Source organism: Penicillium crustosum (assembly GCF_028827405.1).
Source record: "Penicillium crustosum strain IBT 35664 chromosome Unknown utg000001l_segment0_segment0, whole genome shotgun sequence".
Taxonomy (NCBI): Eukaryota; Fungi; Ascomycota; class Eurotiomycetes; order Eurotiales; family Aspergillaceae; genus Penicillium; species Penicillium crustosum.
This window is the reverse complement of record NW_026623122.1, coordinates 162,599-186,469: the sequence shown is the minus strand read 5'-3', so window position 1 is coordinate 186,469 and position 23,871 is coordinate 162,599. Positions and strand designations below refer to the sequence as shown.

Below are 23,871 nucleotides of genomic sequence, written 5' to 3'. Positions count from 1 at the left end.
CGTCGTCGCCTCTTTCCATACTCCGAGCCCCACGATATCCCTGTAGCCTTAGTTACGTACCCACGAACACCTACTCTACTGCTTCCGCACCACTACTCGACCCCCCAAGAGATATCTCTAAGTCTATGATCCATTCATCCAGCTGGACTCGGCGACGGATCCGTGAAAATGGCCATGGCGGGCACAGGAAAACAGCCGGACAACAATGATGATGCTCCTCCCACTGTATGCATACGTAACTGTTTTGTTGCACACAACAAACTAACATGAACCGCAGCCACAGAGACCGGTGTCCTCCTTGCTGTCTCACTTTGAGAATCTTTCTCACCGCAGATCTCCCTCTGCTGCTGTAGCTGCCAGCCCGCGCACTTCCACAACCCATTTACTGGCAACCCCAGAGCCTGGCGATGACCTCCGATCCTCCAGCCGTACCTCGCTCGACTTGCCCCGGCCACGCTCCCCATGGACCCCAGCTGAGGATAGGCCAAACCCGCTTCAACAGTCGAATGGTGAGAGCCCCCGGGATCGTGGATTTTCCGGCAGAAGATATGGCCGGCCCATCTCTATGAACTTCCACCGTTCATCGCCACAGCTACCGCCAACCTTGACAGTACATTCGCCCCAATCGCCGCCTCGCGGACAGCATCGTGATGAAGTTTGGACTCCGTCTGGTGACAGCCGCAAGGCTCGGAGTCCAGGCCATCGCCCGCGAGAATCCATGTCCGTCTCGCCGGCACCACCTCGCCCGCTCTCTCCGATACCGAAGTTTGGACCGTCCGCCAATGCAGGGGATACAATGCCTCGGGCGTCGCCTGGGTCTCTCCGCGTCCATCTCACTGGGAGCCCGGCGGACCGGAAATCAAAAAGCGCTTCGTTACCACCCCCAGCTAATCGCGCATCAAAGCCCAAAATCCCGGCGAAACCGGCTATGTTTTCTCATCCGGACACGACCTCGTTGGCTCCTAAACCAGGACGAGCGTCACCCGATCGAAGTATTTCACCCTTTAGCACCCCTCCTGGTAGCCCAGAGAAGCATATGGTCAAGCCGCAATCTACTGGGAAGAGCAGTGCTAGGCCAGCACCAGCTCGGCCAACGACGGAGCCACCGACTCGGCGTTCATTTGACGAACGATCACCAGTTCCGTCTGCGACAGCCAGACATGACGCCAGAGAGATGGGATTCTCAAGGATTCGTCCCGGTCCAGAGCCCTCACGGTCCTCCAAGCCGTTGATGGTGCAGATTCCATCTGCTCCTGTAGATGCTCCGATGTCTGCGGCCACTGCTCCCCCTCTTTCAGCGCAGAGATTCCGAGCCAGTGATATTCCCTACGACCGCCCAGGGCTTCCTCCTCGACCTTCTGGGGCTCCCCGTCGGTCTGGAGTATCCCCAGTACGAGAGTCCCCCAGAAAAATAAGCGGATCTGCGCAGCCGGCACCGATTGCTAGATCTGCACCTTCTTTCCCGCGTGCTAGCGAATCCTCAGCCCCCAAACCAATCCAGCGGCAACCCTCCCTACCCCGTGAATCTCACCTGTCTTCTTCTCTCCCCGAGAGGCGCGTTGTGCGTACAGACACGGAAGAAGAAGAACCAGCCGAAGAGCCAGCTATCTCGCGGACCGACTATCCCGATGCATCAAAAGCTAACCGTCGACCCCCACGTTTTAAATCTGGACCGCAAGATATTCTGACGAAGTATGATACCCGTCTGCTCGCTGTGTGCGGCAAGTATGTGTGCACGACTGGGTATTTGACCCGGGTGTGGGATCTTACAACTGGTGACCAAGTGATGAGTCTTAGTCATGGCGAGACCGTGAAAAGTTTATCTCTTGCTTTCAAGCCAGGGAAAGGTCTTGAAGACGAGGGCGAGCGTATCTGGCTCGGTACCAGCGCTGGAGATCTCCACGAAGTTGATATCCCGAGTCAGTCCATCGTCGCTACTCGCGCATACCCCTCCCGCCGAGAAGTCATTCAAATCCTGCGACACAAGAAAGAAATGTGGACGTTTGATGACGAAGGCCGGCTGCTTGTTTGGTTGCCAGACGAAACAGGTGCACCCAACTTGCAATACAGCTACCATAGCCCTTCCGAACGTGTAGCCCGAGGCCACACATTCTCCATGGTAGTTGATGACAAGCTGTGGCTAGCAACAGGGAAAGACGTCCATGTATATCGCCCTAACGCGCGGGATGACGTTCCATTCAAGGTCTTCAAGCGACCTCTCGGTCTTCAGCACTCTGGCGATGTGACTTCTGGATCCTATACCACGCGAGATGGAGGTCGGGTGTATTTGGGACACGCAGACGGCAAGGTTACTGTGTATTCCTCAACTGATTTTAGTTGCTTGGCGGTGGTCAATGTCAGTGTGTACAAAATCAACTGCCTTGGATTCGTCGGAGACTATCTTTGGGCTGCGTATAAGACCGGTATGATTTACGTCTACGATGTGTCCACCAACCCCTGGACCGTGAAGAAAGACTGGCGTGCCCACGACAGTCCCGTATCCAGCTTCGTGTTAGACATGAGCAGCGTATGGACCATGAACCGCCTGCAGGTGACCTCGCTCGGCACTGATAATTGCATTCGTCTCTGGGACGGAATGCTCGAGGACGATTGGTTGGGTAAGTGAAATATTGTTTTCATCTGTTGATGGCTTCCACTAATATACTAGTAGATGCGCGGATGCAGGCCAGAGATGTGGAGTTCTGTAACTTCCGAGAAATCAAGGCCGTCGTCTTGACTTGGAATGCGGGAGCTTCTACCCCCGGCAGTGTGCGAACGTCGGATTTCATTCGTGATGCGGTTACCCCCGAAGACCCGCCTGATATCGTGATATTCGGGTTCCAGGAGTTGGTTGATCTTGAGAATAAGAAGATCACAGCTAGTAAGTCATATACTCTTTTTTTCCCTTCTTCTTCTTCTACGTGACTGCCTACTAACATCGCCACAGAGAGCTTGCTGCTTGGCAGTAAGAAGAAAGAGAACGGCGAGAAGGAACACATGAGTCGTCAGTATCGAGTGTGGATTGAGCATCTTACTCGTACTCTTCACGAATGCATGCCTCTCGAAGAATCCTACGTTCTTTTGCACACTGCGAATATGGTGGGGCTGTTTACTTGCGTTTTTGTCAAACATAAGGAACGCCACAATATCAAAAACATTAGTGCTTCGGAGATTAAGCGCGGGATGGGCGGTTTACATGGGAACAAGGTTTGTGATGTCCCCGGCTTTTTCTATGACTTTTATCTAATTGTACTAGGGTGCCCTTGTTTTGCGCTTCGTCCTGGATGACAGCTCGATGTGCTTTGTGAACTGCCATTTGGCGGCCGGCCAAACCCAGACCGCGAACCGAAACAACGATATTGCTGCGATCTTAGAAGCTGAGTCCCTGCCTGCGGAAAATAGCATGACCCTGCGGACCGATCAGTTTGCCAGTGGTGGTGATGGCTCCATGATCATGGACCATGAAGTGTGCATTCTGAACGGAGATCTGAACTACCGAATCGACGCAATTCCTCGCAATGTGATCATCGACGCAGTTCGCCAGAATAACCTACCAAAACTCCTGGATCGAGACCAGTTACTTGCTTCTCGGAGGAAGAACCCCGGCTTCCGCCTACGCTCCTTCACTGAGTCACCCATCACCTTCGCTCCGACCTACAAGTACGACGTTGGCACGGATGAGTACGATACCAGCGACAAGAAACGCTCTCCTGCCTGGTGCGACCGCATTCTTTACCGTGGTCTGGGCCGCATCAAGCAGCTCGATTATCGGCGACACGAGGTCCGCGCCTCCGACCACCGGCCGGTCAGTGCGGCATTTAAAATTCGTGCTAAGACAGTCCTAAGTCAAGAACGGAAGGCGACGTGGGATGCGTGCAACAAGGAGTTCCAGGATGAGAAGCGTCGGTTGGCTTCTGAAGCTAGCATCGAGTATCTCATTACTGTCCTCGGAACAGATCCCCGTCAGGCCCGTTCCTTGATCTTGGGAAAGCAATAGCCGCTTGCATGGTCGTCCCTCCCTCTCTTTCTTCTTTCCAAGTCAAGCGTACTTTTTTTTTAATATGCATTTGGGTGGAAGCATGGCGGTGTATATTGTACGACTAATGATTTTACGATAGACATGTATCATGATGGCTGTTAGAAATAAAAAGGCTCTTTTTCATATATGACAAGAATAGTTGTCTTTGTCATGTCTCCGTAGATATTCTTTTCGACGTCTTTTTGGATATCTTTTTAGGTGTCTTTGTAGGTGTATACGAAAGGAGTAAAGATAACGTACTGTATGCAAGAGACCTTTCTATATATATACCTTTTACTCCTTTAGTGATAACTGGCATACACTTAACAAAGGTTGAGCGGGCATATATCAAGTCCCAGTGCCTTAATAGAATTAATGCCCTTCAATATGTAAGTTGCTATACGTAGTGACAATGCTGGTACTGCCCTCACTTAGGGTCTTACGCTGCTCTCACTTGAGCCATTGGTTCTCTATATTTCATCTCTTGCCATATCCTTGAATTTGCCCTCTGTTCATATAGAGCTCTATTTCAAAAAGAAAACCTTCCGCGAAGGCACCCGTGGCTACAGTGAGATCCGTAAACGCATTAATCTTTCATACCAGACTACTCCCACCGACGGCAGTAACGAAATCGCAAAAGAAAGGAGGCAGCTATGTGCGACGCGGAATGGTGTTGCCTTCGCCTGGTCCTCCTTGAGCCGTACAACACCAATTCTACAGCGTCTAATATGGCTGAAAACCAAAGAGCGTGGACATAAATGGCGAGCACAAAAAGTCTCAAATTCCTCCAAGATCAATAACCTTTGGCCACGTTAATGAGATGGGCTTGTGTTGAGATAGTGGAGGTATCCTGAAGGCTCCTCTGGTCAATGACCGTAGTCTGCCATCATGGATGCAAGCTCCCAAAGAAGAGGTGAAAAAGCAATTGCCATATGACCCAGCCCATCAAAAGTGCCGTCCAGTTGATGTCACTGTTATCTGGTTTCGAAACAAGAGATATCCTCCCAAAAGTGGAAACTGGATGCTGCACTGGAGGCAGCCGAAGACCAAGAATTGAAGATGCCCACCTCCAAGTGCAAAATGCTCCAATAGCCTCGGGTATTCGCCCCAATCGCAATGTTTTGGGATTACATTTTCACCGTATTCAATTGCCGAGAGCTTGGTCTGAATATTCACACAGTGTCAATGCACTACCACAGCACAGTGGATCCGTTGATAAAGATACATTCTTCAATGTCGTGACCACGGAATGGGAGGAGATCAAAAGCATTTTCAGATGGAACTAACAACAGATTTGAAATTGATATGTATCATTGCTTTTCTTATATGGTGTTGCAGTAATCCTTTAAGGTATACCCCCTTTCCTAGCATTGATCTATATCGAAGAGGCGAAGTGACCTGATGTCATAGCATGTAAGGATCGAACTATTGTCTTACTGCACCTTTCCTGTTTGTTTGACTTCTATTCCTTTTCCCCGAACCCCGCCTCCGTCCCCGTCCCCGTCGACCCCAATTAGGAACATCGGAAGGCGGCACTGTAACCTCGGGGAAACTATCTCAAAGGTACGTTTATCCACAGGCATTGCAGTGCATATTAACAATCCTCTCTATTTATGCATGTAAGTTAGACTACCGTCGAGTGAGTAGTGATCGACACTGCTAGTATATTGTCAATTTAACCAGGGCGACATTAACTTTCCCCCGCACAAGACAGGGACTATAAAGGGCTGCAGGTTTAGAAGATTTAGTTAGTATCGAAAAAGAAACTAAACACAACTCAAAGACATGCTAGGGCCATTGACTCTTACTTTTGCTGTTGCATTGCCTATGCTGCCAGCGGCAAATGCTCTGGTTAGGAAAAATGATGTTGTATGCTATCTCTTTTTTTTAAATGATTCCGAACAGAAGTACTAACTCAAAATAGGGCAGATTGCCTGCTCTAGGATGGAACTCCTGGAATGCATTCCAATGTGATATCAATTCTACCAAGGTCATCACCGCAGCTAATGAGGTCGTTAATCTTGGACTGAAGGATCTGGGTTATGAATATATAAATAGTAGGAACCGAACTATCATATGAAAATGGCGCGAATCACTAACCCTTCCAAGTTGATGACTGCTGGAGCGTCAAGAACACCCGCGACAAGAACACAAATCGCCTCATTCCAGACCCATCCAAGTTCCCCGATGGTATCTCTGGTGTTGCAGAGCAAGTTCATGATTTGGGACTCAAAATTGGGATCTACAGCAGTTAGTATCCCATACCCTCCCATGTGCTGATAGAATCCCATATCTGACATGTGGCTAGGTGCTAGCGAGGTTACCTGCGCTGGATATCCCGCCAGTCTGGGATACGAGACAGTCGATGCACAGTCTTTTGCTGAGTGGGGGATTGACTGTATGTTATTTCTATTCTGGTTCATCTGTCTCTACGATACTGAACCCCTGCAGACCTCAAATATGACAATTGCGATGTCTCCAGTAACTGGACAGACACATATGCATACTGTGTTCCTGATGGTGACGGCGACCACCCTAATGGCACCTGTCCTGACATCACCAATCCCGCTCCAGAAGGATATGACTGGAAAACGTCCAAGACTTATCAGCGGTTTAGTGCAATGCGCGATGCCTTGCTCAAAATTGACCGCACAATCCTCTATTCACTTTCTGAATGGGGCCAGGCTGATGTCAAGACCTGGGGCAATGAAACTGCGAACTCGTGGCGCATGTCTGGCGATATCACCGGTAAGTTCTTTACCTGATATTGGAGTGGGAGGATTAGTGGCTAACTCTGTCTTCAGCGGATTGGGCCCGTATTGCGCAAATTGCCAACGAGAACAGCTTCTTGATGGACTACGCCAATTTCTGGAGTTACCCAGACCCGGACATGTTGGAGATTGGTAATGGGGACCTTACCATCGAGGAGAACAGGGCGCACTTTGCACTTTGGGCTGTCATGAAATCCCCTCTGATCATTGGCACGGCGGTATGCGATATATTTCAAGGTCCAGCTCTTATGGCAAGATATACTGACAACTATAAAGCTCGATTCTATTAACGACGACCACTTGGCAATTCTGAAGAATAAGTACCTTCTTGACTTCAACCAAGACCCTGTTGTTGGAAGTCCTGCTCATCCTTATAAGTGGGGATACAACCCAGACTGGACTTTTGACCCGGCCCATCCTGCAGAGTATTGGTCTGGTGCATCCTCTACATTAGAGGGCACTTTGGTTCTGATGCTGAACTCTGAGAATGCTACTTCTACTCGCACTGCGAGATGGAGCGAAATCCCAGAGCTTGAGAGTCATAATGCATATCAGGTTATTGATGCTTGGACTGGCAAGGATTTGGGCTGCGTGAAGAATACGTACAAGGCTTCCTTGAAGAGTCATGATGCAGCTGTGTTGGTGGTCAAGGGACGATGTTAGACAGAGATTGCCAAGGAACAATATCTATGTCCTGGGTTGTTAGGTATTACAGTGATTCCAAATTCTGAAACTCATCACGCACTCAGAATAAAGAGCACAAAGAGTATTGTTTATGGTTGTTTATTAATCCTAGTCCAAGGGTGGTGTGTTGCAGGATATTCGAGGAACAAAGAACGTTGGCATTTAATATTCACTCGAGTATTTATAGACTCTTTATTGGCTTTGATGACTTTGTTGGCATTGTTCAGATTCCAAAGAATCAATACCTTTGTAATAAGAAAAGTGCTCTCTCAAGTATTTAAGAGCCTCGTTGTCCCGGCACAATCCTTATTCTTCATCACACTTCACATCTACAATCGCATTCTCAGTATTTACTACCAAACTCATTCAAACCAACTGACACGGTTAATTCAGGGAATATCTTACCGTAACAATGCCTGCTCATCACCATTGCAACGCTCATTCCGGTCTGCCCCGCGTTTGGCTGGGTTGGGGTGAGTTGGGCAACCGCAAGGCTCAACTCCAAGAAGAGCAGCAGGAGTAAGTGACAAAGAACATCCCTCCCAACAAAAAAAATAAGAAAAAGCATATATACTAACATTTTCATAGCTACTTCGAGACCCACAAGCCCGATTTCAAGCTGCGACACCCAAACACCGGCCGACGCAGTTGGAATGTGCACTTGGATGTCATTCGCAAGTCAACCCGTTGGATTGACTGGCGAATTCACAAGACTGGAGATAAACAGAAGCTTGTTCTTCCTGATTTGGTACGTGCTGAGCAGATTGACAGCCTTCTTAATTTCTTTTATACTGGTGACTATTCGGTTGAAGAAGCCGACCTGAGAAATTACTCGATTTGGCCCTGCCCTGGTGGCTGTGTCACTTGTCCTCAGATCTGTCAGCTCTTGCGCATTCACTTGGCCATGTTCCAAACTGCCCTTCTTCTTAGAATTACTGACCTTCAGGCCCTTTCCTTCCGCAGATTCCGTGATCTTACGGACACTGCTCCGGCTTTCGTTTTGCAGTATGCTGTTCAAGCAGTGTATAGTAGGGAACCTATTCCTGACGGGAGCAACAACTTCCAGATTACTGGTTTGAAATCTGTCAAGGACTACCGCCCTGAGCTGGTGCTTCCTGCAGTTCTTAGGTATTGTGGATATTACCGCCTGAATCCTCAGCAGATCACAAGAAACGGGAAGAAGGTGAGGGTTTTTGGCGAGTCGGAGTTTGCTGAACTATGCCGAAAAAGCCCAAAGTTTGGTGGGGATCTTGCCCTGGGACTGTGGCTGGACACTATTGATATCACAGTTCCGACTATTCAGTTCCCAGGTAACTCAGAGCCCATGAGGTCCCTTCATCCTTATATGCAGACTCCACTCGCTCCACAGGTGGTAGACCCCAAACGCTCAAACTATCAATATGTTACTTACTTGCAGCCCTTGCCCTTCAAGGATTTCAATGACCAGCAACCTTCTAATACCCCTACTTGGACCCCATCCCCCCAGCGTACGTCCACTGGGCCTTTTGCTACTCCGCAAACCTCATCGCGATGCAGCCAGGCACGCTCCTCGTTCAACTCGAGCAGTCAGGTTTCAGTACAACAGGCTCCAGTCATCCCCCAGTTGACCCTAGAACAGATAGAGGAGTTTAACTTCCTTAGTGAGGCTTTACTTGATAACACTACAGATCAGATGGCTGCGCAACTACCAGAGGAATATTCCACAGGCCCTGTCGATTTGATTGATATTGACTGGACAAATACGATGGACTGGAGCGGAGCGGATGTACCCGATATTGACTTCAGTGCGCTTTTGAATGACGATTCTATGGGTGAGCCAGTTGCGAATGCATTGGACTTGACACAGGTAATGAACTGGGCAGGAGAGGACCTGGCTAATGTGGACTTCACTCGGCTTTTGAATGATGACACTTTGGACTTGGAGTCTTTCGATCCATCCTTCCTGGACCTACCTGTGGATATGGATTTAGATCTAACAGACTTCAACTCTTTTGACATGGCGGGCCTACCCGATATCGACTTCTCTGGACTCACTCCACAGGATTCTATGGACAGTGAATTCTTGATTCAACCCCAGTGCATGGACTCAATCTTCCCCGGAATGGATAACTATGTGACTGTTCCTCAGGAGATTAGTTTTCTTCCAGAGCCATTAAATTCAGAGTGGGCTATAGACTCTACTGCTTCCACCCTGAGAGCGGCCCTTTCTGCACAGACCCTAGATCAACAACAGGCAGCCCAGTCCACGTTCCTTTCTGCTGGAGACAAATCCCGTGCATCAGTTTCGTCTACCCAAACCCGGTACAATTTGAGGACTCGTCCGAGCATGGTTCATGTGATGGAGGAACTTTAGAGATGACCATGGAAATGAGGAACTCAGGTGAGCCATCTACGAACATTGCTTTTGAGCCTTACTCGTTCTCTTTATTCCTTTTTATTCTGTCTGTATTTCTATGCATATAGAACTATCATTTAAAGTGTTGCTTCAAAATAAAGATAAGATTGTATTAAAAAATGAAAAAGAGATATATAAACCAGGAAGAATCAAATCACAGCAATCACATCATCATCATCCATCTCTTTATTTTTGTTTGTATTAGTCTATTTCTAAGTCTTACTAATTATCTAATTGTATTAGAATGTGAAATATTTATTTTATAACTAGGTTGACTAATGAGAGCTTTCAGGATGCTCATCTAGTAAAGCCGCATATGCATTCAGCGACTGCCCGATCAGATCCAACATCGAAAGTGCTCTGGTTGTAAATGTGATGTATGAAGATCTGTTATGTTCAAGCTGTGGAACTATATACACAATTGTAGTACAACTTTCCTTCACTGACCCATATCGCAGCTCAACAAGAAAGTACTCAGCAGTTAAGTTGGAAATTTTGTGCTTCAGATTATTGTTTTCTGAGACCATAAGCTCAACATGAAATTGATCCAAATCTAACGTAACGAAGTTTAGAACAAATTGATAATCTGAATAATCATTGTGGTCCCGTCAATGTGATGCAAAATTGAAAAAACAGCAGGTTGGCAAAGAAGTCATAGATAGTAGATAAAATGGATACATAGTACAGAATAAGAGGAAAATACAACCGGAAGGAATTTAGACTGGTAAGGTAAATGGCTCAACAGGACAAGGTCGACGCTGGGTCTTCAGGGGAAACAGTCAACTAAATATTGAATAATCTCCTAAGACCATATAAATATATATCTTGTCCAAACTAATATTAACCTTTTTCGCGGTCGCATTATATTTGAATTTGAAATGTATACTTATATAGCTATTAGTATCATAAATTCCAACAAATTTAGACTCTACATTAAAAAGTAGAAGGTTAGAATACAGCGATTATAAGATGCTAGGTAAACCCCCTAACAGAAATTGAAGGGTACGACAATATAATTAACTATGGTAAAACATATGTACTATGGTAAAACATGTACTATGGTAAAACATGTACTATGTACATGGATGTTCTGCCCTAAAAGCGGGTCCACGGGTGTATATTCCGCGCATGTGAAATCATGCTGACTAATATTCCGATGCCCTGAGAGCCCAAATCGGAAGGCTGCCATTTTCGGCGATTTATCGCCAATTAGCCCTTGAGCTCATCGATAAGGTGTGAGTTGATCCAATTGACGGGGTTGAAATACACACATATGTATCTACTACCCCGAGATAAACCAATTACTGGGTGTGATACACTCAGTACTACAGTATGCATATATGTAGTACTGATGTATACATCGATGCACTATCAACGACCCCCGCCATATCCGTTTGCGGTCTTGGTTCCCCCTCAGCTTTGGATTTGCAACCCTTTAAATAGCTGTGGATACAAGATTAAACCATTGTCATTCGTGATATTCGTGATATTCATAAGATATTCGTACTTTTGTAAGATGCATCTGCTAGTTAGTTACTTCCCCAAGTCGATACATGTAACCATGGAACATCCACCCAGTCCACTACGTCAGAATGCCTGCCCTGTTATAATCGTCTTTCTGTCCTGAAAATTGTCTATCGTCCATTGTCTATTTTGTCTACCCCTTGTACCTCTCCTGTCCCTTGATATAAATATAAATACAATGCAATGAGGTGGTTCTCTTCCCCGCTTCGGGATTGCGCGTCCCCCCGCGATCCTAGTGTTTCACGGTCGCGGGTCTTCATCTACCTCGGTCTGGCTGTGACTTTACTCCTGCTATCATATCAACTCATTCTCGACCGAGGACCGGGTATAGGTACAAGTTGGACGGCCATTCAGGGTATCATTGTGGCCGGCGATGAGGACCGTTTCGTTCCCGACTATGTACAACCAGCGGAGAAGGAGTTGGTTCTCGCCGCTATGCAGGCTAGCAATATGTCCTGGGTCGAGGAGCATCTGTCAGACTGGCAGGTGAATATCTATCGTGCTGATGCGAAACACGACGATGTTGGCCTGACCGTTCCCGTAAATAAGGGCAATGAGGCTATGGTATATCTGACGTATGTGTTTGACATTTCGACTTCTTCAATCCCAAGCTTGGTGTCATACTAATTGCCCTTTTTCATAACAGCTATATTATTGATCGTTATTGGTCCCTGCCCGAAGTATCGGTCTTCCTGCATGGCGGCCGCTACCAATGGCATGTCGATAACCCGCTCTATGACTCGGTCATCTCTATCTCCCATCTCAACCTCGACTTCGTCCAGGAGGCTGGTTATGTGAATCTGCGCTGCGCTTGGAGCGTCGGCTGTCCCAGGGAGCTTGAACCCGCTCGCTATCTCCGTGAGAGACCAGACGATAAAGGACACCCCACCGCGGTCGAGTATCCTGATCGGTTTATGGAATTGTTTCCGCGCGCGGAGGTCCCAGAGGTTGTCGGGACGCCGTGTTGTAGTCAGTTCGCATTGTCCAAGACGAAGATTCACGAGCAGAGTCTTGAGCATTATGTTCGTTTGCAGCAGTGGTTGATGGACACGGAGTTGGACGCGGGCATCAGTGGGCGTATTCTGGAGTATTCATGGCACAGTGGGTCTCTCTCGTTCGCACTGATCTCTTGATCATCTCTTGCTAACCTCTGCCGTTTACAGTGATCTTCGGAAAACCGGCTCAGTATTGTCTCGACCAACGTGAATGTTATTGCCGGACATACGGTTATTGTAATATGACAGACAGCGATATCCAGAACCAGTGGGTATGGCGCGGTTTACAGCTGCCAGAAGGATGGCCAGAACAGAGCGAATCCGCGGAATAGCCACGCATGTATATCGCCCAATTATGCTTGAATGAAACTGAACATTTCCATTAGAGACCTGACCTATGTACTCAAATCATCATTTCATGAAGCGCGATCCTCATCCTGCTAGACGCACTTTTGCCCTTGAGCCAAATATCTTAAAATACTGAACATTCCACACAGTGGAATCCATCCATATATAAGAACTTCATCGCCATATGTCCTGTTTGCTTAACCGCACTTGGTGTCCATGACTACTCATTGGTCGCTCTTCATCAGCCGGAACAGCCAGGAACCCACCAAACCCGTTCCCGACAAGCACACTCTTGCGAGCATCGCCACCCCAAGACCGGTTTAGCTGGGCCTCGTGGAAGCTCACGGGGCGCGTGCTTGAGTCGCGGCGTCCAGGCGCCGGGCTGGGGTCGTACGGTGTAAAGTTCCACTCAAACTCATCCAGACCCTTGCTGTACACATTCAGGGGCTGCGAAAGACCACCCCGCATCTGCGGGCCGTTTTCACCACCACCGAAGAGTCGTGGTGGGGGCATGAGCAACAATGTATCTGGGAATGAGGAATCACGGACATATAAGTCTTGAAGGGCTGGTAAGGCTCGGGACACCAACGACGAAATAAGATAGGTATAGTATGAGGATACCACTGGTGGCATTCCATGGTTATCGGTTTCGGATGTGAGTTCGTAGTGCAGGAGATTCAGCGACCTCGATGCCATGGGAGGAATCTGCTCCATGGGGAACGAGCGAGAGACCTCCTGGATGACAGAAAGACTCTGGAGTCGTGGAGCGGCGGAAAGAATATAATGTAGTTGCGACGGAGCAACCCCGGTAGAAGATAATATCAAAGATCCCAAAGTCGCTCGGTTCGCTGGCAAGGAAAGGAACGCGGCAAGCCCGCTTGCCGTGACATTAGGGGTATTGCGAAGTGTAAGAGACTGAACCGACGGGAATGGCGGAAGAGGCACGTTCACTGCAAATGCAGAATCATCAAGCCAATCAAGATCTTCGAGGGTGAGTTCACGAAGATGGGGGAATGAACCCAGTCCAGCGCGTAAAGTACTAGCTTCCATGTGAACTCCAGACAGCTCCAGCACCTCCAAATTCATCCATAGCTGAGATCCAGGCAGACGTGCAAAACTGCCCTCGGCACCTTGGCGATAGGCCATCCGACGCAACTCGGGGCATCGGGCCATCAACTCCTGTTTCAAGGGTAGACATGATGCCTCGTCGCTGTACAAACCCACCGGCAGATCCACAAAGCGGAGATTAGGAAGGACCGAGACAGTCCGAGCCACGTTGGCTTTGTTGGCCTCGCGGGTCATGTATGGCATTCGGAGCGACAACACCATATTCCCTAGCCCCTGGGACTCTCGCACCGTTCGCATGAACATTTCCAGACGGACTTGCGGGGCATCGATAGGATCGCCATTGCGGTCAAAGAACGAGCGGCGTTTTCGCTTGGCGGCTAATTCGATTTCAAGTTCGCAGTAATGGACGGGGTCGATTCGGACGTTGGTATAACTAGTGGCAAGACCGGTATTAGTTTCGCACTTGTCAAAAGGCCCAAGGATCTCCTACAGAAGCGCCCGCGCATCCAAAAACCATCTCTTGCTCACGAGGGTGCAGTGTGCCAAATCGCGCATGTCGCATAACATACAGCCATCGCTGGCAGATTCCTCGGAGGTGCCATATGTGTTGTCAACGGCGTGAGGACAAACAAAGGAGAAAATGCGTGTCAATACTGGCCGAGGTAACTGTTTGGTATAATCTCGGGCGGGCACATTAAGGCGGGGCGATGGCGGGTCGGTCGTTTCCCGATCACTTCGCCGTGAGTTTCGTCGTGAGCTTCGCCGCAGCTTGTCAAAAAAGCCCATTCTGACTGGGAGGTGGAAGAATGTGAATATTAAAAGAGGGGAGATGACAGGAACAAAACGCGTTAATGCAGGGTCCGTCAACCATGTTCCCCCTTTCAGCCCCCCCGGAACATGAAACACGGGCGTTTCAGTCTAACGGGGTTTCATCACATCTATTAGATCCTGAAGATCCTCCATATGAAAGGCTTTGATGACAAGTGACATGGAATGATTTCTCATTGGCCAAATATTATGGAGAAAGACGATTCAAGGGACCTCCCACAGAGATTCCAAGGAGAATTCACATGACATCACTGAACAGCGTCATTTTTAGGAAATTCCTGAAATTCAATTCAATTGAATTAATTCATCCTGCTCATTCTGGATATTGGACCCATATACCATGTACCATTGGCCATTGGTTGACATCATCATGGTTGTTGTCCATATATTCGAACCTCAGCAAAGACTGGGAAAAGCAAAACACACACTTTCAACTACCTTACACACTCAATTCACATCCCAAAACCACACCCATCATGGCGGAAATAAGTCGCAACTTCATCGATCCTCTTCCCTGGCCGGCGCATACCAACACACTCCCAGAATCCACGCCCGAGGGACACTGGAAGCACCTTCCACCGTATGAAGTACAACCTGTTGAACAGTTTGGCCCAATCAAGTGGCGTGGAAAATGTCTCTGTGGAAATATCACTTATCTCTTAAAGCGAGAGAAACCACTCAATGCCAAATACTGCCATTGTCGGGTGTGCCAGGTTACCCACGGAGCTCCTCTTCAATGGGCGGCTATTTTCCATAAGGACGACATATCATTTACCAGTGGCACGAGCGGTCTAGTATTTTATTCTTCTACACATGAAAGTCAGGATCATGTGTTGCCTACCAAACTGTCCTGTGGCAATTGCCGGACACTTATCATGGATGAAGGCCGGAATATGTGTTTGATCTTCCCTGAATTGATTGAGCTCGAGGGATCTAGCCAGCAGCAAAGAGAGAAGAGGGGGATCTTCAAGCCGACGTATGTGCATGTCCTACTATACCATAAGTGCAAACTAATGATCCCGCTAGATGTCATATTTTCTATAAGTCACGCGTGCTAGACCTCCCCGATGGTCTCCCCAAGTGGAGCGGAATGGAGAACTCCAGTGAACGAGTGGACGACCACGGTAACCGGATCGGAATCGAGAAATGATTGCGAGATAATCCAATGCGCAACAGGTATGTATGGGCTACGGAAGCAAATGGGAATGGCCAAATGGACCCAAAGGATTAGATGATTGTATAAATAGGTAACAATTGGACATAGGTACAGACGCCGAACATATGTACGTTGTTCCATCCAACCTCGTAGTCACCACTATGAGGCCTGGCACACGCCAGACTGCACCGACACCGGGTCACTGGTTGCGCTACCCCAATCAGCAGCCCCGATAACCTTACCCGCCTCTGTACTATCATCGGCTCGGATCTAAAAAGCTATAAGTATTTACTCCGCTTGCAAATTAAGAAACTTACATAGTACTGTGGCTCGACAAAGTACCACCAATCATCGCTCCGGAATGCATTATCCAGTGACTGGCTTGCCGGGTCATTCCACCCGGTATTGCGAGTATCGAAGTGCGCATGCTTCGACCATGACACATACACCTTCGGATGGTCATTGTTCTTTACGCCGTTCGGGGTTTTGGCGCTTCCCGCGTTGACCTCCTCCGTCGTTAGGGTGTTTTGGATGTCGCCCCAGGCCAGGTTGTGGTACCCGCTATGCGCAGAGAGCAGGGCGCGCGATGGCGCCCACATGTTGCTGTCATCTCGAGAGTGGATTATTACTACTCGCTCCCAGTCGCTAGAACAGACGTTAGAGGTAGGCCGGACAGGCGGCATTGTATTTCACTATGGCGCAGAATGGGCTACCTACTAGTCATGTCCAGTGTCGATGCCGATAAATTCTGCGCCATCTTTCTCATAAAAGAGATTATAGACAACGCGCACTTCGGTATCGCTGCATCTCTGATATGTATAATAAACGGGAAATTCAGGGCCCGGATTCCCGATGCCAACGCCAGGGTTGCGGCAATTGCACCCGACGTCTGGGTAATCACACTGTGGCGCGCCCGGTGTCCTGTGGGCGTCATCATAAACATCTGGTGTGTTTGGTGAGCCGCCATACGTCCAGGTTGGATAGCAGGGCGGCTGATTCAGGGCTTGGCCAAAGAACCACATGGGCGCGTATCGGTGTGCTAGATCTACGCCACCTGCATCGAGCAGTGAGCCCATCTCATCGTCTGTTATTTGGGATAGGGCTACCACATGGCTAGCAACCAGGACTACCAAGCTAGCTCCTAGTTTCAAGTGCATGGTTGGACTTGTGTTATGATATTGCGACAGTGTTTCAGCATTTGAAGTGGAATATCTCACTCATTAAATATAGACTTGGAGACACTATAGCCGGGAATCTCACCAGACCACCTATTTCCGAATGGGGTTATGAGCTGCTAAGGGTCACATCGCGGCATGCAGGCCCGCATTAGCCTCGGAGTACCCCGAGATATCCCGCACGTGTGTGCTGCAGAATGTGCCAGTCGCTACGCTGCACAGAAGCCATGCAGGTTGTTTTATTCCAGGACTCAGATGCTATGGCACAAATTTGGAACACAATTAAAGTAATTTACTTAATGTACGGAGTATGACTACTGTGGCTCGTCTCGCTTCCGCCTAATACAGTTTGGTGAAATTTGTGCAGTAGGTACATATTTCTTGGCATTATGAACCCCCAATGTGTTTGTCATCACTCTAGTGTTGCTTACTCTCCAGATAATTGCCCCTCGATCACTTCGAAGTATGTTTTGTCAAGACAACCTGCTTTCCATTCACATCACGCGGCTCGTAAGCAAGCGCTGCAAATCCGGCTTCGGCAATGTCCTTGTCGTAATTCTCCATGACCCAATGAGCCATCATGTCCATGCCAGCGCAAGCACCACCAGCAGTCCAAAATTTGCCGTCAACGATCCAATTCTTCTCGGCCGTCCACTTCACATTGGGAGCAAATTCCCTTGCAATTGCGATGGCTTCGTGGTTTGTCGTGGCGTTCAGGCCATCCAGGAGACCCAGCATGGACGTAAACAACCCACCGGTGCAAGTGGTGAATACGGTCTTGACTTCGTTGGCACGTTCACGCACAAAGTTTGCTATCGCTGGCGGGATGTTTTTGGTATAATCTGGCGAAGGCCCGCCGATTAGGAGATAGTCAAGCTTGGGACAAGCAGACAGGGTGATCGTAGGCTGTAATTCGAAACTTCCGGGAAGGGTTACAGGGTGCAGTCCATCGCCGATATAGTGGAATTCAATATCAATACCGCGGTCAGCTATGTCGGGATTGTTGAATCCCCTCAGGTAAGGAATCGAGGAGCTGGATAGGACATCAACGGGTCCTGCGACGTCCAACATTTGAAATGGTATCATGATAATACCGAACTGGATGGGAGCCATGGCTGGTGGATTTATAGAGGATGGTAGTATGGTAGTAGAGACAAGAGGATGGCGGTAGAGATGAATGAGACCCAGGGAAAGGGCCATGCCAACTATTTGTATGCATCGAAACGATCAACAAAACATCCCTCACTGGTCCAACCTCTGTGACAGGAGTCTTTGATGTCCCCCATATCGCGGGACGGAAGTATGAGTTGTGTTGTTTTTGTTCCGATCCATGGATCCATTTGTGGAAATCCATGGATCCACAGGCCCACAGGTCCACGGATTAGCCCTGGAGAGCCCCCGGGCCGGGTCTACAGCTGCCTTCCCACGGGGTTAATTATCGCTTAGTCACCGAAATCGCGGATCGGAGACAGAAACTGAACATTCCGTTCCGTCCTTCATCTCCCAACAGATGAGTATACAATTTTTTTTTTGTCTCTTTTCTCGTACTCCGTACCTTATTTTCAGTCGTGTCACCTGGGTATTTTTTTCTCCGAGCTAAGGTCAGCTCCCGTACAACCTTGGGATTCCCTGCTTTTCTCAAGACCAATTAGGAACTAGAACTCAATGGGTGAAGGACCCAAGAACAAGGCCTCCCAAGCGTGCGAAATATGCCGCTCGCTGAAGGTCCGCTGTCTGCCTAGCTCCCAACCTGATACATGTCTAAAGTGTGTGAATTCCAAAAAAACCTGTGTATTTTTGGAGCGACAGCCACGGCAACCGCGGCAACGCCAGCCGAAGCATAGCTCAAAGGCCCGAATTCGTGCGCTGGAGTCGAAGGTTGATAATCTGCTTGCTATCGCTAATCAGTCCAAACTGAGTCACGGGAAAGGACCTTCACAGCAAGAGGCGGGGTTTCTGGAAAATGGCTTGTCTACCTATAGTTCATCTTCTAGCGGGGAACGAGATTCCACCTCCAGCAGCAGCCATAACAGCAGCACAAGTTCAACACACCTCGATTGTCCTCTTGATAAGTGGGCTGGCTATCCTAAAATCAATGGCATATCCTGCCCTGAACTACTACTTGAGTGTGGCCTGTCTATTGGTGCTGCTGATGGATTCCTCAACCAGTTTCGCACCATGACCTCTTACTTTCCATTTTTCGTGGTTCCCACTCATGCCAATGTTTTGACGATGTGTAAAGAACGGCCTTTCGTCCTTGTGGCGGCATTGGCGGCGGCGACCTCTTCGGACAGGAAATTACAAAACAATCTCGGTGAGAAATTTAGAACTGGCGCTCTCCACACTATTATGGTTCACAATGAAAGGAGTCTAGATCTCCTAAATGGAATGCTAGTATACTTGGCCTGGTGGGTAGACTGTGCTTCCATATCACTCTTTGGTTCAACTCTGATAACCAACGCTTACTTTAGGTATCACTTTTATTACATTCCCAAGAAAGAACAGTTCAACCAACTACTCCATATCGCGATTGGCATGGTTGGTGACATAGGCTTGAACCTCACACCTGCCGAGGCAATGAGCAGGAAGGTAGGACTTCGATTGACACATTATCGCAAAGTCTCTACACCTTCAGCGGATCACGATGAATTCTTTAGCCGAGAAGCCCGTCGAGCATACTTAGGATGCTTTTATCTTTCTACTCTGTAAGTATTTTCCCCAAAAAAACGCCCTTTGACTGATGGATATTTCCTGATGAACGTATCATCATCGCTCAAAACCAGAGTGTATGACTAATTAAAATTGTTGGTAGCACCGGCTGGGTTAAAATGAAGCCAAATGGTATTCAATTCCAAAGTTATATGATTGAATGTGCGACATCGTTGGGTCAAGAATTGGAATATCCAACGGACACATTGCTTTTACCACTAGTCCAGCTTCAAAACATGGCCGAGGTGAATCACCGCAGTCTTTCAACTGTTGACCATATGAATGGCTTAGATCTTGAAATGAAGGTTCAATTCTTTCAAGCCGAACTTGCGCAGTGGAAGCACTCGTTTCCACTTGTATCTCAGCAAGCGAGTAAGTTCGAACGATCGAAAGCCCCAATAGAATCGATGCTAATGTGCCGTAGACTGGATGGACCTGGCTTGTGAGATTGCTGTGATGCATGTGTACGAGATGGATCTCGTCAATGTCTTTACGTCGAAAACGCGACGAACGACGAATTCTCTCAAACATTCAACAAGCCCATCTTCTACCTCTCGAATTCCCCTAGAGGTTCTCTTTCTCTGCTTGAAATCGGCGGGGCAGCTTGCGCAGAATTTCCTCTCAATCCCAATATCCGAATACAGCAGCCTCTCTTATATGCAGTGGTCTTGCATCATATATGCTATCTCCATCATTTATAGACTGACAGTTGGGATTCCCCAGCTTCGTGACTGGGATGTTCGTGTTGCGCGAACAACCGTTGACTTTGATTCTATTCTAGGTGCGTTGTGCAGTCGCTTCGACGGTGTATCGCGTTGTGATCATGCCGCACTGGAGAATGGAGACCTATTCTCAATGATGGGATCAATATTTGAAAACGTCAAGCAGACCTATGGCAGACTCCAACAGTTGCCGCAGGATGATAGTGCAGATGACACCGGCCAAGTTCATGCCACGAGCTTTGTGCCCTCTAAGCTCAAATACCGGCACCCGTGCCCTGCATTCCAGACCTGGAGGACAGGTCGGCTCGGGTAATATCTAAGTACAATGTGACTGTCTCATGTGAGCGGCAAATTCTTAATAATTACTCTTTATCGGGTTAAAACTTGTTCTTTAAGACTTCGACCAGTTGGCTTTGGTAAAGCATGGTTTTATTGGCCACGTAGATGTCCATTGCGCCGAAGATCGAAATAAGGCTACGTCAAATTGACAGGTGATTGTCGATGATTCTTAATAGAATTAATATGAGAATGTTTCTTTCATGTTAACTTCTTTCACACTAGCACAAGTGGAATTACCGCCATCATGTCCTCGAACACAAATTCGGAGCTAGACATCGAGACCTCTAGCAGCAGCTTTCTCGGTGACCTAGGACTTCCGATCCGAAGGTGTCTGTACAAGGGACCTAAATAGTTTCTAGAAACTATAAAGATGGAACGAAGTCGCCAGCAAGAGGAATTTGAGGCCAGTGAATAAGTGCTCTTCACTCAGGTTAATAAGCATGTCTTTGGTTGCGACATCCTCAACTCCGACGATGGTATCCTTCAACATTACTGGAATTCTTACGACTCTTCTTAACACTTTTTGCTCGTCAAAATGACAGTCTCGCGTGCTCAGGAAACTGTGGCACGAGGATTCGAAAAATATCTATCTTTGTGTCTTACACCTATGGGCCTCATCAACTATCTTCGAACCTTTGAATCCGCCACTTGCGAGGCAAAAAATGGCTCTGTTAAACAGCCAGACTGCCAATTTTTACCGAGGATACTTCCTCACGGCCGAACCACCAAATGGCCTTCCCTTGTTGTAGAACTGGCTTTTCGGGGACCCCTTCGAAATTGATATCTGATGCTCGGTTTTGGCTTTCCAAATTGAACGGCGATGTGCAAATTGTCATGACAATTGAGATCAGTCGCAGCTCACCAAATGTTGTGCTCGACTTATGGAAACTGGTGAACGATAGGGTCGAATGTCAGCAAGTTGTCATGATCAACAAAGGCGAGAACAATTCTGTCTTACGTCAATGGCCAGCCACTGGTCATCCGGTTCGACAAGCTCTTTCTTCGCCCACCGACCATTCCGAAAGAAACAAATATCAGCATTGGCAACGCTATTATTGATAGCATTGCCATAGAAGTCTGGGAAGAGCAAGGTTTTTGATGGCCAGACAGCATCGTCCCCACATTACTTGTCACTTCGACTCTGACATCTCTCTGATATCTCTCTCACTTTAGTGTCACCTCCTCGCTACTTCTCATGTCACCTATCTCACCCTCTCAAAGCCAAATTTGTCACTACGCCGATGGTTGAAGTCGATCATATCGTGTACGTCGGCTTGCAAAATATCACTGGTCTCATTTCATCTCGTTTCTAGTTTCTAGTTTCTTGTTGTCTCTCACTATTTTAGTGCCACGCTGAATCCATTCCGTTAATCCGAAGCCTGACATCCTGGGTCGCTCCATCAGTCGACACAAGCCGTGCTTCAGTTGAATTTCCCTCTGGGAATATCTGAGCCGTCAAAGATACCTCTCCTTGACCACCCAAGACCTCAACGCTGGACCAATCCACGAAGACTTGCAAGTTGATACGTTTATCCGCATTCGCTGATAGTGGTGCGTGATACAAGCTTGCAAAAGTCTTGTCGAAAGATCCATCTCCTGAATTTCTCCGATCCACGAAGACCTCTTTGCTGGTAAAGTTGTATCCGATGAGTGTTTCTTGCTTGAAGTCAGAGCTAGCACGGACAGCTATCGCAAACGTCGATGCCAGAGACTCGTCGGAGTCATGATCAGCAAATCTCATGTCGATCTTGAATGCCTTGCCTGGGGAGTCTAGGCTGGTTGATCCTTTCGATACAGATTTCCAGGAATGCTTCAAGGTGTGGTGATTAGCAACACTCCGCCAGCCGTATTGCGGTTGTTGAAGGAGGGTGACCTTCCCATTAACATTCTTCAAAGACAACTGACGGGGAACAGACATGGCGCTTCGCCAAGGGCTTGTCGGGATCGTCGCACCATACTGCCAGTTATTCATCCACGCGATTTGGATCACGTCATCTCCAGCAGGAAGTCCGTTATAACTGGCCGCAGCATAAAAGTCTGGACCCCAGTCCATCCAGTTGGCAGACTTGTTGTCCGGATGGATGCTAGCAGGATCAGCTTTGAAATCCGTTCCGTTGAAGTCGCCAATAAAGTATTGCGTGCCTGATCCGACGGTGCCAGGCGGCCCACCAGGGTTGAGTCCCAAAACCAATACCCATTTCTTGATTGATGGGTGTCCCTTTATGGGCATTTGGAACAGATTGGGACATTCCCATACGCCGCCGACGGCATTGTAGGGTCCGAATTCGCTGGCCAAAGACCACTCTTTGAGGTTGTCCGAACTCCATATTACAACTTTGTGGAGTGATGCCAGAACTGTGACGGCGACCCATTTCTGGGTATCTTCATGCCAAAACACGAAGGGATCTCGGAAGTTTTCGAATTCTGCTCCATAAGGAGAGGGTGGATTGTGAATCACCGGGTTCTCAGCATCATATGTTGTCCAAGTCTCGCCCTCGTCGAGACTATAAGCGATTGACTGAGATTGCTGCTCTGCCAGAACGTGCTTTCCACTTGGAAGCTCTTGTGAAACGGGATACTTTATGGGGGGAAAGGCTGTCAGTCTCCAGGAGTAATCAAGTGAAATAGTTATGTGATCTTACCATGGAAGTATACATGGCGACCAAAGGAATCTTTCCATCAACCCCGAAGCCACTCGTGTTATTCACATCTGCTACCGCACTTCCCGTGAAGTACATCTCGGTGACATTCTCAGGGTATCCACGAGCAAGTAGAGCAACGGGGCGCTCTTCCCAGTGGGTCAAATCTTTACTCGTTGCATGACCCCATGACATATTCCCCCATTCAATACCAGCGGGGTTATATTGGAAGAAGAGATGGTAGGTCTCATTGTAATATACCAGTCCGGCAGGATCGTTCATCCAGTTTTCAGCAGGAGAGAAATGATATTGAGGACGGTATGGTTCGGTATAGTTCAATCCGGTTACCGTCCCGGCGAGAAGACCCATGGCCATGAGGAAATTGCCCATCTTGGAATTTGAAACCCTCTATGCAAAGAAAAGCTATTTTATTCTATTAGGAAGGAATTCATACAAGATTTATAGCTGGGAAAATCTATCATCCCACATTTGGTACTTCT

The 23,871-nt window shown here is 48.1% G+C and overlaps 11 protein-coding genes across 11 annotated transcripts; 6 read left to right on the top strand and 5 right to left on the bottom strand.

Moving 5' to 3' along the window:
• Positions 1 to 168: 168 nt before the first annotated feature.
• Positions 169 to 3,997, top strand: N7487_000076 (putative inositol polyphosphate phosphatase; the record flags this gene model as incomplete). The annotated part of the gene is made up of 5 exons (XM_056867825.1): positions 169 to 225; positions 278 to 2,618; positions 2,672 to 2,881; positions 2,948 to 3,207; positions 3,257 to 3,997. The coding sequence occupies 5 exons, from the start codon at positions 169 to 171 to the stop codon at positions 3,995 to 3,997; spliced, it is 3,609 nt and encodes a 1,202-aa protein (XP_056732609.1).
• A 1,806-nt stretch (positions 3,998 to 5,803) lies between these two features.
• On the top strand, positions 5,804 to 7,452 carry N7487_000075 (glycoside hydrolase family 27 protein; the record flags this gene model as incomplete). The annotated part of the gene is made up of 7 exons (XM_056867824.1): positions 5,804 to 5,869; positions 5,943 to 6,075; positions 6,128 to 6,268; positions 6,327 to 6,416; positions 6,470 to 6,766; positions 6,823 to 7,007; positions 7,066 to 7,452. The coding sequence occupies 7 exons, from the start codon at positions 5,804 to 5,806 to the stop codon at positions 7,450 to 7,452; spliced, it is 1,299 nt and encodes a 432-aa protein (XP_056732608.1).
• A 433-nt stretch (positions 7,453 to 7,885) lies between these two features.
• Positions 7,886 to 9,826, top strand: N7487_000074 (uncharacterized protein; the record flags this gene model as incomplete). The annotated part of the gene is made up of 2 exons (XM_056867823.1): positions 7,886 to 7,992; positions 8,062 to 9,826. The coding sequence occupies 2 exons, from the start codon at positions 7,886 to 7,888 to the stop codon at positions 9,824 to 9,826; spliced, it is 1,872 nt and encodes a 623-aa protein (XP_056732607.1).
• Positions 9,827 to 11,575: 1,749 nt separating this feature from the next.
• Positions 11,576 to 12,719, top strand: N7487_000073 (DUF3431 domain-containing protein; the record flags this gene model as incomplete). Its single annotated transcript, XM_056867822.1, has 3 exons — positions 11,576 to 11,967; positions 12,039 to 12,493; positions 12,556 to 12,719. The coding sequence occupies 3 exons, from the start codon at positions 11,576 to 11,578 to the stop codon at positions 12,717 to 12,719; spliced, it is 1,011 nt and encodes a 336-aa protein (XP_056732606.1).
• Positions 12,720 to 12,909: 190 nt separating this feature from the next.
• N7487_000072 (F-box domain protein) lies at positions 12,910 to 14,589 on the bottom strand (the record flags this gene model as incomplete). The annotated part of the gene is made up of 2 exons (XM_056867821.1): positions 12,910 to 14,236; positions 14,294 to 14,589. 2 exons carry the CDS (start codon positions 14,587 to 14,589, stop codon positions 12,910 to 12,912), a joined length of 1,623 nt encoding a protein of 540 aa, XP_056732605.1.
• Positions 14,590 to 15,107: 518 nt separating this feature from the next.
• On the top strand, positions 15,108 to 15,781 carry N7487_000071 (GFA family protein; the record flags this gene model as incomplete). Its single annotated transcript, XM_056867820.1, has 2 exons — positions 15,108 to 15,607; positions 15,658 to 15,781. 2 exons carry the CDS (start codon positions 15,108 to 15,110, stop codon positions 15,779 to 15,781), a joined length of 624 nt encoding a protein of 207 aa, XP_056732604.1.
• A 165-nt stretch (positions 15,782 to 15,946) lies between these two features.
• On the bottom strand, positions 15,947 to 16,944 carry N7487_000070 (uncharacterized protein; the record flags this gene model as incomplete). Its single annotated transcript, XM_056867819.1, has 3 exons — positions 15,947 to 16,057; positions 16,105 to 16,432; positions 16,505 to 16,944. The coding sequence occupies 3 exons, from the start codon at positions 16,942 to 16,944 to the stop codon at positions 15,947 to 15,949; spliced, it is 879 nt and encodes a 292-aa protein (XP_056732603.1).
• A 471-nt stretch (positions 16,945 to 17,415) lies between these two features.
• Positions 17,416 to 18,075, bottom strand: N7487_000069 (DJ-1/PfpI family protein; the record flags this gene model as incomplete). The annotated part of the gene is made up of 1 exon (XM_056867818.1): positions 17,416 to 18,075. The coding sequence occupies one exon, from the start codon at positions 18,073 to 18,075 to the stop codon at positions 17,416 to 17,418; it is 660 nt and encodes a 219-aa protein (XP_056732602.1).
• Positions 18,076 to 18,627: 552 nt separating this feature from the next.
• N7487_000068 (Zn(II)2Cys6 transcription factor domain-containing protein) lies at positions 18,628 to 20,706 on the top strand (the record flags this gene model as incomplete). The annotated part of the gene is made up of 4 exons (XM_056867817.1): positions 18,628 to 19,370; positions 19,434 to 19,667; positions 19,775 to 20,043; positions 20,096 to 20,706. 4 exons carry the CDS (start codon positions 18,628 to 18,630, stop codon positions 20,704 to 20,706), a joined length of 1,857 nt encoding a protein of 618 aa, XP_056732601.1.
• A 697-nt stretch (positions 20,707 to 21,403) lies between these two features.
• N7487_000067 (uncharacterized protein) lies at positions 21,404 to 21,749 on the bottom strand (the record flags this gene model as incomplete). Its single annotated transcript, XM_056867816.1, has 2 exons — positions 21,404 to 21,620; positions 21,691 to 21,749. The coding sequence occupies 2 exons, from the start codon at positions 21,747 to 21,749 to the stop codon at positions 21,404 to 21,406; spliced, it is 276 nt and encodes a 91-aa protein (XP_056732600.1).
• A 325-nt stretch (positions 21,750 to 22,074) lies between these two features.
• N7487_000066 (glycoside hydrolase family 32 protein) lies at positions 22,075 to 23,761 on the bottom strand (the record flags this gene model as incomplete). The annotated part of the gene is made up of 2 exons (XM_056867815.1): positions 22,075 to 23,310; positions 23,375 to 23,761. 2 exons carry the CDS (start codon positions 23,759 to 23,761, stop codon positions 22,075 to 22,077), a joined length of 1,623 nt encoding a protein of 540 aa, XP_056732599.1.
• Positions 23,762 to 23,871: the final 110 nt, after the last annotated feature.